This window comes from Molothrus ater, chromosome Z, assembly GCF_012460135.2.
Source record: "Molothrus ater isolate BHLD 08-10-18 breed brown headed cowbird chromosome Z, BPBGC_Mater_1.1, whole genome shotgun sequence".
Classification (NCBI taxonomy): domain Eukaryota; kingdom Metazoa; phylum Chordata; class Aves; order Passeriformes; family Icteridae; genus Molothrus; species Molothrus ater.
This window is the reverse complement of record NC_050511.2, coordinates 55,340,772-55,354,451: the sequence shown is the minus strand read 5'-3', so window position 1 is coordinate 55,354,451 and position 13,680 is coordinate 55,340,772. Positions and strand designations below refer to the sequence as shown.

The window sequence follows — 13,680 nt, the reverse complement described above, 5'->3', positions numbered from 1 at the left end:
TATGTAATTTCAATGACAAATTGTAGAAAAAATGTTACCTTGTATAATCAGAAAAAATACTTCGGGAAATCTAGGGGGTAACAAAAATGGTTGCAAATGCAGTTCAGAGTACATTAAATTATCACAAACCCTTATATGACTTTAAAATACTGACGTAGTCTAACCATTTATCATGTTGCCATTTTATTTGAATGCATGAAGTTAAAGTAGTATGCTTGCAAAGGAAATCAATCTCCATTTGAGCTTTATTGTCACTCTTTATATTTCTAAAATCACTGCTTAAAAAATTATTGATTGTATCCATGTAATTTCCCCTTTAGAGATGATGGAGATAATAGAAATATGAGTTGGAAGCTGGGGTCTTCTAAGAGTGCATGTATGTATAGTATGTATAGTGTTAAATTTAAACAATTACTCATACCTGAATGATCATGGTAGTTCCCTTCCAACTAAACTATTCTTTTCTATTCTAATGAAACTGTATGCTTCCCATGTGTTTGATGTTTTCACGTGTTTGACGACTTTTGCATTTATCACCTGCAAAGGCACCGTCTGTATTTAGTGAATAAAATATTGCATGTTGTCTACAAAGCTTCAAATGTGCCCTCTTTCAGGGCCCACTCCAGTGTATTTGCATTATGTTTATATTTAGCTGGATTACTCTTGCACCACAAAGCTCTGTTAATAGACAAGGACACCAGCTATAGGAAAAGCCAGACAAAGGTAGAGTGACCATGCGATCCCTGTCTCAAAGAGCATGTCATCTTTAATAGGAGACAACAGACAGCCAGGTACCAGGGAGCATAAGAAATGATGGGATAGCTAGAGAGGTGGTAGTGTAGCCCAGAGCAGCTAAGCTTTCTTGCCTTCATTCAGCAGTCCAGTTCTCACATCCCCCAGCTGTGGCAGTGCTCATGGACTTACTGTACTGCTTTCTGCACATTGTGTATTAAATAGAGGTGGAAGGCCAAATTAATTTTTTGGTAGAACTTGCATGTTACAGTAGAATATGAGGATGGAGGAACAGAATTCAGTTTTAGGCATTTCTTAGTGCTGACGTCCCTTCCTCAACAGTAGATTTTAATTGTTTGCTGGGCTTTTCATTGTATGCTGAATAGATTTAACATAATGTAATGTTACACTGTTGTGTTTGTTTGAAAGTGAAAAAATTTGGAGTTATGATCTTGGTATTTCTTAATGGTAGGGAACAAAAGTCAGACACTTACCATAGTTCAAGCATTAGTTGAAACGCATACTGTGTGCTTAAATTAAAGATGTAGTGTCTTTCATTTCAGCCCACAGATTTTGTTCATCTTGAGCTACTATAGCTCCTGATGCTTAGGAAATGACCATATGTTTATTTTGTTATCTTAGACCTATAATTGAAAAATGTAACCGTATCCCCTAATTAAAAAGCAACTGTCATGGCATTCTGGCATTTAAAGCCTAAATCTTTAATATTAACTGTGCTAAAGGAAACTTAAAAGTATTTTACATCTGATACACTTTGTATTTGCTTGAAAGTTTAAGTAAATCCCCAAATATTTTGTTAAAGTAGTTATGACTTGTGGAAAATAAAATCCCATGTGGCATTTAGCAGGATTTCTTTGAGTTACAACTGAAATAAAGATTTAATTGACAGCAGATCTTTTATTGTTATGTATTCTTGGTTTTTATGTATCCATAAGTAACTAAAATTATGTATTTTCAATTACATGTTTTATTTTGGCTCAGTAAACAACATTTTCCCTGTACTCCCTCTTGGATTTAGCCTTTCACATGCTGCACAGAGACTGTTTTTGTCTGAAAGGATCGGTTTGCTCTCAAAGCTACTGGATTCACTATAGGCTTGTGGCAAAGGCGTCTCTACAAATCAGTTGTGCTGTTTTGTTCCACAGTTTTGCATTGAGCAGTCAGAACAAGAGCCGAACCTGATGTTTGCACATATCCTGCCTCCTATGTCAGTCTCCTCATTCACTCAGTTAATTGCCTGACAGCAGATGCTCACCTGTAGGGCCTTGTTCTTGCCCACAAGCACTAGCGTGGGTTATGTGATGGGGCTGATCTGACTCTTAAAGCATTCCTGCCATTCCTGCATTGAGTCTACTTCATCCTCAAAAGGCACACCAGGCCCTAGGGATTGCTGGTGGCGTGACTGTTTGTTTGAGACTGCATGGAGAGAAAAATCCAAGGCTTGATCTACCTTAGAAACTAAATCTGTGAACAACTGTAAACATTACATCTTGGCAATATGTACCATCAGCCCAGAGCGGGTTTTTAGTGTTTGTAGGAGTTGATGGATTCATTCGCTGCATCTAATACTTCATTGCTACTACTATTAGTAACATTAGTATTATTCTAGAATTGCCCCCTTTTGTCCCCTTTTTTCCTAATTCATCTGATTGTACTGAATGTTAGCAACAGGATTTGTGCTCAGGTGTCTAGTTTTAGCTGTGAAGAAAAACAGCAGAGGAAATCTGTTTTATAAAAACAGTGTTTGAGAAGGAAAAGGATGAGTTTGGTTCCAAATACTAGTAATATCTGTTGCAATACAACATATGCAATATGTTATTGTACTGATAATCCTAGTATTTCCCCATTTCTTTGTAGTAGTTTTTAGCTTGTTTTCTCCTGGTGAACTGGATCACAAAGTTGTAACAAGATGTTTTTTTCCCCAAGTACATATGCGTGATGTTTATGTGGTTTTCTTCTTTTAACTGTGAATTCTGTGAGCCAATCAAATTACATTAACCTGTATAAAACATACATGTGTGTGCATATGACACTCTGCAAATCAAATTGCCAGAAAGGAAATGCCCTTTTTGGGGTTAAAATTTTGTGGAATATTAAATTACTAGCTTCCAAAATACAGCTAGGAACATTTATAGGTTAAATGTCAGACATTTCTGCTGACAAGCTAGAGACAGTCATCTGTATTGCTTTGATGTTGGTACTGGAAGCACATTATTCTTCTCATGTCAGCCTCTGCTAGCAGCTGTAATTTTGGTTGCAATTATTTCTACCTTGAATTTGACCAGTTGTGCTTATGATCCTCCTGTGAATCTTATTCAGATTCTTTCTGCTTCTTGTGTTGTGCTGGATTCAGCCATCACAAAGCTCTCAGAATAGTCACAGTTCTGAGTACCATCCTTACCATATGGTTTGGATTATGCATGGTGGAGTTTTACTGTGTTAAATTGTATCCAAAAAGTCACCTTTTGCATAAAACTCCAAGTATAGTCATGAGAAATCTTATTTAGTCATAATAATTGAATTGACATGCTGTTCAATTTTACTTTGTTAAGAAAAAAATGAAAATCTTGTAGCAAAGTGAATTCATTAATCTCTCGCCCTTTTTTTTCATATAACTGAATACTATTTTCAGAAAGCATTCCATAGAGAAAATGTCTTTGTTTTGGTTATTAACTTCCTCTTCAGCCATTGCATGTTTCATAGTCTTTAAGTTTTGAAGACAGAAGATAACATTTTGGGGAAATAATGATGCGGGATTGTGGACTGACTTCATGGGTTCTGTACATCACTAGGTGGAATGAAGTCCTTTTGTCAGCTGTGCATGGATACAGTGCATTTCTTTGCTTCAATGGCTTCTTCCAATTTGGAATGAAAAAATAAGTTTGAAAGGTTGAGACCTTTCTGCTCTAAATCTTGAGATATATGGTAACCAGAAATAATAGTTATATTACTAAGGCTGTGGAGTTTTTTTTTACTGGAGTTTTTAATTAATCATTTTTAAAGTGACTACTTAATTTTACTTTTAAAATACTATTTCAACATTTTATTTTAAAAAAAATGTAATTTAATTTTAACGGAATTACTTCAGTCTTAGTAGAAAATAAAAACTCTGGATCACTTCTTGATTCTTCTTTACGTGACATGTTTAAAGTAGCTTTATTTATCTCTTCTGTTGACTTTTAAATATAGTGAGTGGGCAGATTTTAATCCATTTAATTCCAGTGAAAAACAGAAACTCATTGGAGCTTTGGTTTGATTTCAGACTATTTCGATGTTATATGGCCCATATATTTTTCAACCCTCAAACTTATGTTTTAATGCTCATTCCTTCTTCATACATTTATCAACTTATGTAGTAACACAGTCCTTTCACTTGTCTAGGACAGTACGTAGAGAATCATGCAAATATTCTGAGTTGGAAGGGGACCAAAAAAGGATCATAGAACCCAGCTTTCTACACAGAAACCCCAAGAGTCACACCGTGTGTCTGAGCACATTGTCCAAATAAAGCTTGAACTCTGTCAGGCTTGGTGCTGTGACCACTTCCCTGGGAAGCCTGTTCCAGTGCCCAGCCACCCCCTGGTAGCTGGCATATAGAGCTAAAATTTGTCAAATACATTTGGCATAGACAGTCAGCCTTTGTCTTGCTTCAAAAACTAATAATAATTTGGTTTGAGCTGGTATCAGTAGTCACAGTGATAAAGACCCCGCTCCAGCATGGACTTTCTGTGGGATCACAGCCTCCTTTGGGCTTCCAACTGCTCTGACTTGGGGACTTCCACAGGCTCCTCCGTGGGCTGCAGGCATACAGCTGCCCTGCCATGGCCTTCATCACAGGCTACAGGGGAATTCCAGCTCTGGCACCCGGACCACCTTGGCCCACTCCTTCACTGACCTTGGTGTCTGCAGGGCCATTGCTCTTGTATTCTTACTCCCCTCTCCTGACTGTTGTTGCACAGTGACTTTTTCCCTCTCCTAAAACTGTTATCCCAGAGGTGCCACCACAGAGGCTCAGGTCTGATCAGCAATGGAACTGTGTTGGAGTGCTCTGTCTGGAACCGGCTCCGTCAGACACAGCAGAAACTTCTAGCATCTTCTCTCAGAAGCCAACCCTGTAACTCTCCCACTACCAAAACCTTGCTTTGCCAATCACTGCAATATATTACCAGTGCACAATTTAGCTGAAATGTCTATGAGATACATAAATCTTTAAAAAATATACCGACACTTTGTGTTTCTGTAAAGGAAAATCTGAAGTGCAGAAATTTGTAGACTTGAATGTGTCATGCCTTTTTACAATAGCTATTTCCTTTCATTGTCAGGCTTTTGCCTGATTTTAGTGGGTCCCTCTGAGCATAAACTTAGCATTTGCAAAATAAAAAGCTTCTGATCAGTTTCACAATAGAGATACTTCCGGTTTTACTTTCTGTGGCCTTTTCCCACTGCTTCACTCAAGTCTAACAGTCACAGTGAGAGAAAATTGTAGGTAGTTGAGGTTGTTCTTACATGCTGCTCTTCTCCACAGTGTCACCACACAGTTGCTTGGAGAGTAGAAGTGAGAAAAACCTTGAGTCGAGATCAAGACAGTTTAGTAGGGAAGGGCAAAAGGTGTGCATGCAAGCAGAGCAACAAAAGGAATTCATTCACCATTTTATGTGAGCAGGCCAGCCATCTCCAGGAGAGCAGGGCCCTATCATGCATATTGCTGACCTGGAAGACACAAAATCACTCCAAACACCCTTCTTTTTCTTTCATCCAGCTTTCTATGCAGATCATTATGTCATCTGCTGTGGAATACCTCATTGAGTTAGTTGGGATCATCTGTCCTGGCTGTCCCAACTCCTTTAGCATCCGCAGCCTGCTCACAGGTGGGGAGGGATAGGGAGCAGAAGTGTCTTTAGCTCTATGTAAGCCCTGCTCAGCAGTAATGAAAGCATCCCAGAATTATCAACTCTGTTTCCAGCACAAGTCCCATTCCCAGCCCCATACTATCTGCTGTGAAGAAAATTAACTCCACCCCAGCCAAAACTGGAACATTCACTTAATGAGAAAATGATGCTGATAGAGCTTCAGTAAGAAACAAAAATTTGCTTTTCTGTCTGTTTTAGGGTATTACTGGAGTTTTGCCTACTGGTTCTCTTTCTAATAGCTTCTCAAGAACAGGTGTATTAAGGTCAGCTTTGTGCTTGGATAGTGTGTTATTAGGGAGATAAATTACTGAGGTTTTGTCTGACACTTACAGAAAAGCTTTTTTTTTCAGACCCCATATCCTAGGACATTTTTAAATGCATGTGGAAGTTTCACACAGTGATTTTATTTAGGCCTACAGAGCTGATTTCATTATTCATAAACATATTTCTTGGTAGTTGTCATAGGAATAAATTGGGTTTGTGTCTTTTTTTTTTTCCTTAGGGTGTTTCCTTTGCTATGTACAAGTACTGGAGGATTTAATTTTCTCCTATAATAATACTTAATCCTTATGTGGTGACTCACATTATTGAAAAATGCATTGTGCTTTTGTTTTTCTGCTTCCTTTAAAATACCTTCCTTTTCTACTTTTCTGTGGCACTTGTCTGTAGTGATAATACACACCTTCATTGTAGTTAGGATTGACAATGAGGGGTTTATTGTCTTTGGTCTTCTGACTGTTGACGCTTCAATTTATTCAGATCTAATACTGATTTTTCCAGACAAATTTCTTGCTTTGCAAGAGAATTTGCTCTTCTTTTCCTCTTGCTGTAAGAAAATGGTTAATGCCCCTGATAATTAACGCACATGATATAATTCTGGTATTGAATTTGTTGATGTGCAATCAGAGCCTGAGGGGTGGTAAACCATTAATCTGTAAAGCACTGGCTGCATTGTGTGTTAGTCTGCTTGTAAGCAGAGATAAGGTGTGATAGGACTTTGCTGTCTGTGCGCAGCAGGAATCTCAGTTTTTTTCTGCCATCTTGGGAAGAGGAAAACTACAGTAACAGGAGTTGCTGTGAGTAAATGTCTTATTCTCATGAGAAGGCACATCATTAACACAGCTATGGTTGCAAGGTCATGAGGGTGTTCAACAGCTTAGGTCTTTATACCTGTATTGAACTTCTGGAGGGACTGAGTGATGCTAAACCAAGTATTTTTTACTTCTACTTCAAGTAGCACTTAGCTGTTCTCCCAGAAAATTGGAATGTCTGCTTTACAATATGCAGAGTAGAGGTGGCAAATTGTATTTATATTCTAAGATTAAGTTAGTACTTTATTAGTACTTTACTATTAAAGTTAAATGTTTCAGTATTGTAGCAACTATATGAAAACTCTTCTGTGTGATTTTGGCTCTCTAAAGACATTTTTCTTTTCTTAATTAGGTCTTTACTAATGTGCTGACTCACCCAAAATGTCCATAAGAGAATAATGGAAGCTCCTGAATACCTTGATTTGGATGAAATAGATTTTAGCGATGATATATCGGTAAGTACACATCTTATTTTATTTGTTCAAGTTGAGACAACCTTAGATATCTCAGTCCTGATATAAAAGGCAATACTCCTGTCATAAGCCACACTTCTTTTTATTTCATTTAAGGGAATGTTTAGATAGGTTGAATTTAGAATAAAAATCAGATGTTTTGTAAAGGAAATCTCTCTAAAAAGCTTAGAATGAAAACTTGATTCCTCTCCTTCAGGCAGTAAAAATTACTAGTAGACAAAATTAATAAATTAGTTTCATTTCTGGGTTGCTTCTCTCCTGTTTTGTCCTGAATGAGCTATATGTGCTGTAGTGCTAGCCTTAGACACCAACATTTTAAGTTTACTTTTTTAATTAAATGTATTTCAGTTGTTGAAAACCTGTTTCTCTCACCTTTGACTTTTTGATGAGGAGCCATTTCCCAGGACAGCTTGATTTTTATCCTTGGTTTTATCCTTAGGTGTGATGTGGTAGTGTACAGTAAGAGATAGAAAGACTTCTAGGGATTCATAGGCAGCAGTGATCCTTAGTGTCACAAATAAATCAGCCTGATTACAAACAAAAATACTTTCTCATTTTTAGTGTTTTTATAGGAGGCACTGGTACTGTGTATTTCTCTATTACTCATAACACTGCTCCTACTGCCAGTGTTTCTGCTTTTTGTGCAATGGAGTTGTTCATATGTTCAATGTTTGAGAAAAAATAGACTTGAATACATAAATTAAATCTCCTGTAAGAGATTTTATTAATTCAATTTTCAGATTAAAGTATGCCACCATCTCCTCCCATGTTTCATAGTTTTATAGTTTTTTTTCCACAAAGGTCCTGGTTTTCCTGTTAGCATTTGGGACTCCTGATTCATTTTAAAACATTCCAGATGCTTTATTCACTGACAAATTCCTTTTGAAGAGAATTTTTTTTTCTACCTATTGTACTGTTGAATTTTTATTAAAGCAGAATATGGCAAATGCCCAAAATATTACAAGACAATAAGCCAATCTTGAGTGAATACCTTATTATGGGCAACTTTCTTTATATTACTGTTATATGCCAGATTATGTCCTGGTATCTGTTTCTATACTCAGTTTAGTAAAACTGTAAAACATAATAGATGTAACCTTTCCATGTCCCTCCCCTTGTGGCTGTTGCTGCATACTGGTGGGTTAGGTTACTCACTGCTGAACAGCTCAGGCTGCCTGCTTTCATAGGCTGTTCTTTCAGGGGATGCTGAACATTAAATAAAAAATCATCACAAGTGATTGAGGTAGCAGGTTTACTCCTTGCTTTAACAACTAAGAGGACAAAGGATTTGTTGCCAGAACCCAGATCAACCAGACAATTCATGGTTACTCTAGTGCTCTGCTCATATCTCATCATACACAGTTTAAAAATACCTGACCTTCACCTTTTATCATTAGCCTGCTCCGGTAAGAGCAGCTGCACAGCATCTGTATTAGCAAATTATATTATTCATGTTAGCCCTCTGGTTCTAATCCAGTGCAGAAAAGTGACTAATAATAATGGCAGCAAGAAGGCTGTTAAAATGATGCACTTACAAATGTACCTCATTTAGAAAGCCACTGTTTGTAGTCCAGACCCTTCTCATCCATTTCAGCAAAATTGACCAAAATGTAATAATCAAAAAAAAGATAGACAGAAAGACAGGAATTTGATTTAAAAGGCAAATATATAAGTAAGTAAGGGAAAGGGGGTGGGGAAAGTGTGTTTGGGTTCTTACTTTATTTTTGTTTGTTTGGTTTGGTTTTGGTTGGTTGGTTTTTTGTTTTTTGGGGGTTTTTTGTTGGTTTGTTGGTTTGTTTTTATGTTACATTTGTACATGAGAAAAAGAAACCACATTTCTCCAATATCATGGAATCCTAGAAGGTTTTGGTTGGAAGAGAGATTGGAAGGTCATTGAGTTCCAGTCTCCCTGTCATAGGTAGGGATACCTTCCACTAGATCAGGTTGTTCCAAGGCTCATTGTGATGGGTTGACATTGACTGGTTATCAGGTACCCACCAAGCCACTCCCTGCTCCATCAAGAAACTTGTGGTTTAGGGAGAGGGACACCACTCAGCAATTAGTGTAATTGCAAAAAAAGACTCTTCTTGGTGATATTAATTTACTGCCAATCAAAAAGCACAGGATGATGAGAAACAAGGACAAATCTAAAAGCACCTTTTCCCCTCTCCTCCCTCTCCGCAGTCTCAACTTCACTCCTGAGTGCTTTGCTTTACCACCTGGATAAGCACAGGGGGATGGGGGATGATGGGGTTTGCATTCAGGTACTAGTTTGAAGGCAAACCAGTGGGAGATCCCAAGTCAGAAGTACAATTTAATAGGAAAATTAAAGTAAGTGCAATATTACAGAAACACTGACACTGACAGAGTCTGAATGCGACCTGACACCCTGTGCATCAGGGTGTTGGTATTATCTGATTAAATGGTGGCTGCAGTCCTCTTGAAGTGATAGATGTAGTTCTGTGAAGCAGTGATCCTGTAGAAGGGCTTGATCTTCCTCCAAAGATCCAGTGGTGGTTGTGGAGCTCTTGTCCTCTGGGAATTCAGTGGATAAAGCTGCCTGTTATGTTCCAAACTTCCGATCATATCCAGGTAGGAATCCTTGGATCCTCCTGCTGGGTGGAGCATCTCACAATGGATGATGTAATTTTATCAGTCTTGCAGTGAGACTCAATGGCCCATTAGCAGAAGATATCCCCACGAGTTATCAGGGATGAGTCATGAAGTAGATAAGGAGCACTGCCCTACCTGGTTTTAACAGCTTATGAAGATGGTGATAGAATACATACTTCTGGGTGCATCTTACATTGTAACCTAAGACAGGTTATCACAGAATGTCTCCGCTGTTCCCTCCTCATCCTCTTCATGCTTGCACCAGCGTGGGGTCCTACCCATGGAAGGCAGTCCTCTGTGAACTTCTCCAGTGTGAATTCTTCCCAAGGACCAGCATTCTTCATGGACTGCACCAGCATGCATCCTTTCCATGAGACAGAATCCTTCAGGAGCAGACTGCTCCAGTATGGGTCTCACAAACTGTGACAAAGGGTCACAGTTCCTGCTAGAAAACCTGCTACAATGTGGTCTCCTCTGCACAAGTATTAGTTCCTGCCAGGACCCTGTTCCAGCACTGTCTTTCTGCAAGCTGCAGGTTTCTTCAGGGCACTCCACACACTCCAGTGTGAGGTCCTCTGTGGGCTGAAGGCTGGATGTCTGTGATATGGGCTCCATTATGGTATTCTCCTGTGACTGCAGGGGAATGTCTGCCACAGCATCTGGAACTCTGCCTTCCTTCCCCTACTTCTTCACTGACCTTGGTATCTCACATTTTATTGTTCCTCTCTCCCAGCTTTTATGCAGTACTTCTTACCCTTTCTTAAGTCTGTTATCCCAGAGGTGCTGTCAACATTTCTGATGGGCTCAGCCTTTGCCAGCAGCCCCTCCTACATGGAGGCAGCCTCCGCTCTTAGTTTGCCACATAAACCAAATACAATCATGTGTGGTGGGCATCCACAACTTCTCTGGGCAGCCTGTTGCAGTGTCTCACTACCCTCATTGTAAAAAATGTCCTTGTTGTATCCAATCTAAATTGATGTTTTCTCATTTGCCCCTTGTCCTGTCACTACAGGCCCTGGAAAACAATCTGCATTTTTCTTATAAGCCTCCTGTATGTATTGGAAGGCTGTAAGAAAGTCTCCCTGCAGCCACCTGTTCTCCAGGATGAAGAATCCAAACTCTCTCTCAGCCTTACTTCACAGAAGAGGGTGGCCCAGGCCCCTGGCTATTTTCATGATCTTTTTCTGGACACACTGAGCAGGTCCATGTCATTTTTGTCCCAGTGGAGACAGTACTCCAGGTGGATTCTCCCAAGAACGAAGTCCGTGGGAGGATCGCCTCCCTTACTCTGCTGGCCAGACTTTTTGTGCAGCCCAGGATATGACTGATTTTCTGGTCTGCAAGTGAGCATTTCCAGTTTATGTCAAATTGTTTATCCTCCAGTATGCCAAGTCCTTCTCTGCAGAGCTGCTCTCAATATCTAAGTCTGTATGGATACTGGGCATAGCTCTGACACACAGGCACAGGATCTTGACATTGTTGAACTTTATGGTGTTCATGTGGGCCCACACCACAACGTGTCCCAAGGTCCCTCTGGATGGCATTCCATCTCTCCAGCAAATTAACCACTCAGCTTGGTGTCATGTGAAAACTTGCACCTGATCCCATCATCTATGTCCTTGACAAAGATATTAAATGCTTCTGGTTGCAGTATGCATCCTTGAGGGACACCACTCATTGCTGAGTTTCACTTGGAGACTGAGCTGCTGATTATAACTCATTGGACATGGCCAATTCCTTGTCCATCTATCCGTCAAACCCATGTCTCTCTAAATTAGAGGCAAGGAAGTTGTACTTGGATACCGTGTGCCAAAGACATTACAGAAGCTGAGGCTCTCTCTGTAGCTCTCTCACTCCATTGTAGGAGACTACTATCTTAGTCAGGCACAATTTTCCCTTTGTGAAGCCACGCTGGCTGTCTCTAATCACCCCTCTGCCATCCATATGTTTCAGCATAAGTTCCAAGAGGATCTGTTCCATGCTTTTACTGGGCACTGAGGCATGGCTGACCTACTAGTAGTTCCTGGAGGCCTTCTTTTCATCCTTTTTAAAGGAGAATGTGATGCCACTTTTATCCAGTCATTGGAGACTGACTGCTATGACTGTTAAAATATTATTGAGCATGGCTTAGCAGCTACATCTACCAACTCCATCAAGGTTCTGGAATGTAAATGTGGTGCTCATTTTATAAACTAAGATGGTTCCATTCCTGATCTAAATGGTATAGTATATTTGACTGTAATTCAGATAGCAGAATAGGTTTCTGGGGCTCTTGTTTATGTTAAACAAAAATAATAATCTGTATGCAATAACATTAAGCAACCCAGCTGAATATTTTCATTTATTTCTCATTAATAACTGCTTACAGAAAGGAAAGGGGAAATAAAAGACCTTTAGGTTGCATTAAATGATAGATACATTGTCAAATTTATGTTTTATGCTTTCACCTTTTTGCTATTTCTTGTGATTTTGAATATAAATTTATTCCTGCTCTGAAGTTTTATGCTTGGTATGCTTGGTATGGTTACCTGAAGGTTTCCTAACCCTTTGGTTGGAATGCAGGATTTATATTGCACTGGCAAATTGAGGAAATTGAAACAATTTTATTTTTTGGTTTACAGAAATAGTACAAGATAACCTCATCATAACCAGAGTTCCCCATGCTAAGATACTTGTAAACTCTTAGAGATTGAGTGTATAGACAATTGCTCTGATCATTTTCTTAGCTCTGTATGAATGAAAGACAGGCTCAGTGGTGCCAGTGTGAGACTGCTCCCGATTTAAAGGTTTGTGAAATGAAAGTGCAGTAATTGAGTTCCAATCTAAGTAAACAGCTGTTGAATCATCAAGAATTTTGGGACAGCTTAAAAAACTTCTTGTGAATCCTTGCCTGGCAGGGAAGACTCAGATGTGCATTTTCCTATGTGTGGTCAGGAGTATGCCAAGCTGCTAGCCTCCCATTTACTCGACAGAGGGCCCCTCCTGAGCCTGCTGCACCCTTCCTTGGCCACAGGAAGAGCTGGATCACCCCTCAGGCTCACACACAGCCAGACTTTGCCTACCCAGCCACCAATCCTGCTGGGCTCAGTGTGCAGGGTCCTACATCACCGTGCAGGCACGATCATTAGCTGCAGCATTGATTCATTTACCATCCAGCTGAAGCTCTCTCTTACATCTCTCTTTTCTTCCTGTCTCCCATTTCAGAATGAAGCAAAATGCAGATGTCCACTGGGTGGAAGTGTTAGTTTCAGACAGACATTTTGTACCCCTAATTGTGTAAGTAGTGTCTATATAGGTCCCCTTTTAAGCTAAAGGGAAGAATAATATATCAAGTGTCTATATAAAATGCACAACACATAGCCCAAATAACCTAACTAGTGCTCCAAAGATGTTCTTCACAGCTGTAAGAAAGACACTTAGTTTGAGGAGGTGATATTTCCCACATGCACCATACCAGTCTAATCTCTTTCCTTCTCTGTTTTTTGTTTGGAAGCTGCTTAAATTGACACTACTATTGAGAAAAATCTTCCTGCAACATCAGGCCAAATATTGTTCCTTTACTTTTTCTCAATATATCTTGCTATTCTCAAATAAATGTCTCAGAAATACAATGACATTGCACAGTTAAATGATTAAGAAGATGCATTGTAAAGTGGCTAATTTAATAGGTTTTTAATATCAATGAAACTTTTTTTTTACCACTACCACAAATAAACTGAAATGAGACTATTTACATGGACACACTTGAGAAAAGGTGCTGTAATGGAGGACAGTGTCTCTTTTCAGTACCAAAATGAAAACAGAACTCTGCATTTAGGATCAGGACAGAGTCACCGGTGG

The 13,680-nt window shown here is 39.3% G+C and overlaps 1 protein-coding gene across 5 annotated transcripts in view; it reads left to right on the top strand.

Moving 5' to 3' along the window:
• Window positions 1-13,680, top strand: part of SNCAIP (synuclein alpha interacting protein) — an 88,182-nt gene that overhangs the window by 28,782 nt on the left and 45,720 nt on the right. For all 5 annotated transcript variants that reach the window (XM_036403275.2, XM_036403270.2, XM_036403274.2 and 2 more), the window contains one exon: window positions 7,107-7,209. In XM_036403275.2, coding sequence (XP_036259168.1) covers window positions 7,153-7,209 — 57 coding nt within the window. In that variant the 5' untranslated portion in view covers window positions 7,107-7,152. The remainder of the gene's footprint in view (window positions 1-7,106; window positions 7,210-13,680) is intronic.